Raw genomic sequence first — 6,444 nt, 5'->3', positions numbered from 1 at the left:
TATATATAAGCCGTGCAGTCTCGGCATTAAGAAGAATAGGACTGACGTGGTGCTAGCGTGTCGTACGAGGCGACTAAATGGCGAACCAGGTAGTGACTCCTGAAACAGAGTCATCCTGCCGTCAGGTCGGGGGTTGAGTCACGAGGCTAACAACCTCTCTCGTAAAAAGAACCTGTTACAGAAACACATACAAGCAAAAAACATTATCTCTGCTTGGCTGATCGTGGATCTTCTCCAAGTGGAGAGTTTATGATGCAAGGCAGTGAAAGCTGAAAGGAAGCTGCTGGGCAGAAGCCTCCACCATCATCCAAGTCCAAGTCTCTTCGGATCGGCTCGTGGAACGTTAGGACCCTTTATGTGGCTGGAAAAACTGCACAAGTCCTCCAAGAAATGCACCGATACCAACTACACATACTGGGAATCAGCGAGACCCACTTGAACCAGTCTGGACAGAAGCGAATGAAAGAGGGGGGGCTTTTTATTTATTCAGGAAATGACAGTGATGGACCACACAGGGAAGGAGTAGGGATGATCATATCAAAAACAGCTCAAAAGACATTCAGGGGCTGGGAAGCACATGGTCCAAGGATCATCAGGGCCTCACTTGGAACTAAGAAAGAACTCAAGGTAGGAGATGGTAGGAAGAAGGTCATTAACATGAACATCATACAAGTGTATGCTCCAACCAATGATGCAGAAGTGGAGAATAAAGATGACTTCTACAACCGCCTGCAGAATGTCATGGACAAACTCCCAGGTAAGGACATCAACGTTGTCATGGGAGATCTAAATGCAAAGGTAGTTCGGACAATAGTCACAACGAGGAAATCATGGGCAGACACGGATTAGGAGAGGCAAATGACAACGGAGAAAGGTTCCAAAACTTCTGTACATTCAACAACTTGGTCATCGGAGGTACAATCTTCCCACATAAAAGGATTCACAAGGCCACTTGGGTCTCCCCGGACGGAACAACGGAAAACCAGATTGACCACTTTTGCATCTCCCGAAAGTTTAGACGCTCACTGGAGGACGTCCGAGTCTTACGAGGAGCAGACGTCGCATCAGACCACCATTTGATCCTTGGAAAGATGAAACTAAAACTGAGAAGATATGCACAAGTCACAGCTGGAAATCGTCTAAAGTATGAAGTGAGCCTTCTGAAAGACCCAATAAAGAAGAATGAGTTCAAGTTGGAACTGAAGAACAGATTTTAAGCCCTTCAAGATCTGGATGAATGTGAAGTCAACGAACACTGGGATAAGATAAGAGAGGCAGTAAATGCAACTTGCCAGAGCACCTAGGACCCAAAGACAACACCAGGAATGAATGGATTTAACAGGACTCCCTAGACAAAGTCAAAAGAAGAAGAGAGCTGAAGGCCCAAGTCAACAACAGCCGTGCCCGAACTGAGAAACTCACTGCACAACAAGAGTACACCAAAATAAACCGGGAGGTAAAGAATTCCATCAAGAAGGACAAGAATACCTACCTGAATGGCCTGGCCGAAAAGGCTGAGAAAGCAGCAACAGACGGGCACTTACGGATTGTACACCAGACTACAAGAACTCTTTCAGGTAGGTTCAGCAAGCCCACTCTACCAGTGAAAGACAAAGAGGGAAAGACTATCTTCAACCCAGAGGGGCAACTGAACCGATGGAGAGAACACTTTGATCAACTATTGAACAGACCACTTCCAGAAAACCAACCAGAAATTCTTCCAGCCAGAAATGACCTTCCAATAGTCACGGAACCACCTTCAAGAGAGGAAATTGCAGCCGCTATAAAAACACTGAAGTCCCACAAGGCAGCTGGTCCCGACCATATACCACCGGAAGCCCTTAAGGCAGAGAAAGATAGGTTTGGGGAAATTCTCTATGCTCCATTTGAAAAGGTTTGGCAAAAGGAGGAAATACCATCAGACTGGGAGGAAGGCCACCTAATCAAGCTGCCAAAGAAAGGAGATCTCAGCAATTGTAACAACTACAGAGGCATTACACTCCTGTCCATACCTGGGAAAGTCTTCAACAGGATACTCCTGGAAAGAATCAAGTTGGCAACAGATGAGAAGCTTCGAGGAAACCAGGCAGGATTCCGCAAAAACCGATCATGTGTGGACCAGATCGCTACTCTGCGTATCATTGTTGAGCAATCGCTTGAATGGAACTCACCACTCGTGGTCAACTTCATTGACTATGAAAAGGCGTTTGACAGCGTGGACAGGGAAACTCTGTGGAAACTCATGCGGCATTTTGGAATACCTGAGAAAATCGTCAAGCTTGCGAAGGCCAACTATGATGGAACAAGCTGCCAAGTCTTCCACGAAGGACAACTCTCAGAACCATTCCAGGTACAGACAGGAGTGCGACAAGGATGCTTGCTCTCACCTTTCCTCTTCATACTGGCAATTGACTGGGTCATGAAAGAAGCCACCAGAGGGAAACGTAATGGAATACAATGGATCCCTTGGCAGCAGCTGGACGACTTAGACTTCGCCGATGACCTTGCGCTGCTCTCTCACACACATGCTCAGATGCAAGAAAAGACCAAGGAACTCAACAACCTATCAGGGAGTGTTGGCCTACGTATACATCCAGGCAAGTCAAAAGTAGTGAAGCTAGGAAAGTTTCAAGCCCTGCTGTGATAGTGGAAGACACTCCCTTGGAAGAAGTGGACTCCTTTACATACCTTGGAAGTGTCAACGATGGTAAAGGTGGAACCGAGGCAGACGTTAAAGCAAGAACCGCCAAGGCAAGGTCAGCCTTCAAGCAATTATCAAAAGTCTGGAAAGCAAGCAACATCTCACTGCGCACCAAAATTTGACTCTTTAACTCCAACATCAAGTCTGTGCTCCTCTACGGCTGCGAAACTTGGAAGACAACGAAAACAGTACTGAATAAAGTCCAGACTTTCATCAACAGATGTATGAGGAGTATTCTAAGAATTAAGTGGCAGGATAGAATAAGAAATGAAGAGCTGTGGGAAAGGACAGGACAAAAGGATATAGAAGTAGAAATAGGACTAAGAAAGTGGCGATGGATGGGACATACCTTAAGAAAGCCCAGCGGAAACATCACAAGACAGTCACTGCAGTGGAACCCACAAGGAGCACGAGGCAGGGGTAGGCCACGGGAAACATGGAGGAGATGCGTGGAAAGGGACATGAAAGAAATGAAGCTCACTTGGAACGAGCTTGGAAGGATGGCTCGGGACAGAGATAAATGGAAGGAGCTTGTATGTGGCCTATACCCTGCCAGGGGTGAAAGGCATTGATGATATATATATAGATAGATAGATAGATAGATAGATAGATAGATATATATATATATATATATATATATATATATATATAAAATACTTTAATAAATAACACATAAATAGACAAATAGAAAACTAGACAAATTGACAGGCAGGTAAATAAATACAAATAAACGTATGAATCTGTAAGTAGGCCAGTAAATACAAAGCTAAATATACGAGTGTATAATTGGTAAATGGATACATTTTTTGTCTTACCTTACATAATTTTTTAAAGACAAATTTAGCAGTAACCAAATGAATGCTAAAACATTAAAGATACAGAAATATATTTTTATAAAAATACCATGCAAACCACGAAAAGTATCACTACAGTTAGCCCTTGGGTTGTTATCATATTTTTAAAAAAATAGCTTTAATTGTTGTCGTGCGGGGCGGTTGGGCGGTTGGGGGGGGGGTGGAGCAGAGGCAAATAAAATTAGGCCCCAACTAGTTAGTTATAGTAGTTGGAGACTATCATATATTGACATGCGAGTCGGGTCGCTCTTTGGCTGTTCATTTCGTTCTCTGGAAAAGTCCGTAAGCGAAGTCTGTGATGTCAGAGACATCAGTGCGCAGTGACATCGGTTTGAACGAAACGAGTGTGAATCTCAGAAGACAAGAGCACAGTACTATGTGCTGTGACGTCATTGTCTGTAATATCATGGGCTTAGCGTTTGGCCTCTCACCTGGGCTCAGTCATGTTGTACACTAGTCTAGGGTCGTACCAGCTGAGGACGATGAACCCCACGGTAACCAGCGACTGTTTCTTGGAGTCCACCTCTATGATGTTGTTGAGTCCTACATACACACCCACGGGAATCTCGTCTTCTGCTGACACGGCAGGTCGAACGGCGGCTTTGTAATCATGAAACAGGGTTTCGTAAACCTGAGACTCACATGTTTCTGGTAAGGCGGCAGTGACGTCACTGTTTATGTGAGCTAGTATTACACACGTCAACAGGCACAGTGTGGAAGGTCGTGTGTGTGCGAGAAGCCTTCGCAAAGGGCACCGTTCTCCTGTCGCGTTGTCCATGTTTGACACGGAGTATCTTTTCGTTTTTCACGCTGCTCGAGTCATAAGACACAGAAAACTAAAACTGATCGATCAACAAGTACTATAAATAGACAACATTACCTCAAGATTGAATTTAAACTCAAAGTGAAAAATAGTGAGGTGAGGAATCTTAGAATCCTTGCACTAGCGGACGGTATTTTTCAACCATACGTTGAAAAAGTCCTTAGACTCAAATTCATACCCTGAATTGTTTCCCACAGTTTATGCACACATAAACTTTGACAAGTATTGTAGCCATACCTTGGGGAAACACAGTAACTGTCATTTATGTAATTTTGATTTTAGAATAGGCAAGAGTTTGCGGGATTGCTTTGCAAGTGAGCAATTAAATATACAGATACCATTATCTAAATCACAGGTCTTACTTCAACCCTCGAATAAATGAGTAAAACTTATGCAAGTCCAGAATAAAACTATCTATAAAAAAAATAAAGCAGGAAAGCTTGACTGGCAACTAACGTACTTCTAGCGGGTTAATCATATATCAAAGAAGATCATCATCACTTCCGTGTATAAGTGATACTTTGCAATGGTTGTGTTTGGATTTTTGCTATTAAATGCACAAAAGTAAAAGGCACAAACAAAACTGCAATCCACCCATCAGACAGAACACTTGGATGGTATATATGAAACAAAAGAAGAAAAAAAAACTCTGACAAGTGTTTTTGTGTGTAACACCCGTTACATTCAGCTTTGGGATTCTCTTCAATTCGAACTTAGTGTAAATTAATGATTACTGGGATTAAAGACAAAAGGTAAATAACTCTGACGAGTAAAACAAATCGCGCTGAATTAGTTCAAACCGTGCGTGAAGGGAAATGTCCTGGAAATAACGAGCAAATCATTCCCCGGGGGGTATGGGGTGGTTTATATCCCATTGGATTCTCCTCTCACCTCGACATGGACAAGTCTGGGCGACCGGGATTGTGAGTGCTTAGTCAACATGCTCGGCTCATGCACCTCGACAGATGTAAATCCTGCTCATATCTGCTTTTGTCAAGCATTCATAGTTATTATATCTGATAAATTACATGGCAAGGATTTGGGATATCGGAAACTTTGCGTAATCGCCTGAGTGCATGTTCATGTCAGACCCCAGCATAAAGTGCTGGACAAATGTCAGTGTCGCGACTACAATCCATAGAATCACAATGTTCCTCTTAGTCCCATTCTTTGTCTTGTTACCAGCGAGACGATTGTGGCTTACATTCATTATTAAAAAGTCAGTAGCGAAAGGAAACTAACTTATTATCACGGGAAAACTTTATAAAGAATTTCTCACAGACGATAAGGGATTTCATTTCAACAATCAAACAGGGTTGTTGTTTTTTTTGTCGACTAATGATCAAAAATAACAATACGGCCTCATGAAAATTGTTTTGGTCAAAAACAAGACGCATCGTCCTTTATTGTCAGCGAAAATCCCGAGGATGAGAGAATCTTGAGTGCACGTGTCGTTGGTCCACCTTGCACACATTCACTATGACGTCATACCGAGCAAGTTTCTCAGGAACAGCAAATTTAAACTTTCCAGTCAGTTTTTGCTTGACCTAGTCCGCACACCCATGGGCTGTACTCGCAACGGATGTACGCAAAGGTTTTGTCATATACGACAGAAGTTTTTAACTGTTTATTGGAAGAGGAGGGGGTTAGAAATTTGTTGTTACCTAAGATTCAGTAATCAATTTTCTACTAAACTAATAAAACGATTCGCATAATTCGACGAAGCACTCAGGTAAGTAATCTCTCCGAAACAGATTTCTAAGTCCCTTCACTGCCTGGACCGAGACTGTCTCTTGGAGTAAGAGTAAAATGAAAAAGGGTGAATAACATATTATGAGTAAAAGTAAATTTCTACGTTTCATAAATCATTTTAACCTTGGATTCCTGGTTTGTGAGTGTGTGTGTGTGTGGGGGGGGTTACATACCTCCTGCACATTTAGGCTTTTTTTGCTGTTGTACTTGTGGATCTAGTTGCTGCAGGTAAATCGTTTTTCTTGATTCAATCCACCGAGTTATAGTGGCTGAGGGGAAACAAAATTGAGGGTGTGAATGGGACTGCTAGAATC

The 6,444-nt window shown here is 42.9% G+C and overlaps 1 protein-coding gene across 1 annotated transcript in view; it reads right to left on the bottom strand.

Moving 5' to 3' along the window:
* Positions 1-4,640, bottom strand: part of LOC101863965 (neuronal acetylcholine receptor subunit alpha-3) — a 7,802-nt gene extending 3,162 nt beyond the window's left edge. The window contains exons 1-2 of the mRNA XM_005093543.1: positions 4,616-4,640; positions 3,987-4,155 (exon numbers count right to left, since the gene is read on the bottom strand). Of these exons, the coding sequence (XP_005093600.1) occupies positions 3,987-4,155; positions 4,616-4,640 (194 nt within the window). The remainder of the gene's footprint in view (positions 1-3,986; positions 4,156-4,615) is intronic.
* Positions 4,641-6,444: the final 1,804 nt, after the last annotated feature.

This window comes from Aplysia californica, unplaced genomic scaffold, assembly GCF_000002075.1.
Source record: "Aplysia californica isolate F4 #8 unplaced genomic scaffold, AplCal3.0 scaffold00065, whole genome shotgun sequence".
NCBI lineage: Eukaryota > Metazoa > Mollusca > Gastropoda > Aplysiida > Aplysiidae > Aplysia > Aplysia californica.
Note: the sequence above shows the minus strand (reverse complement) of the source record. Positions and strands in the feature narration are given on the sequence as shown.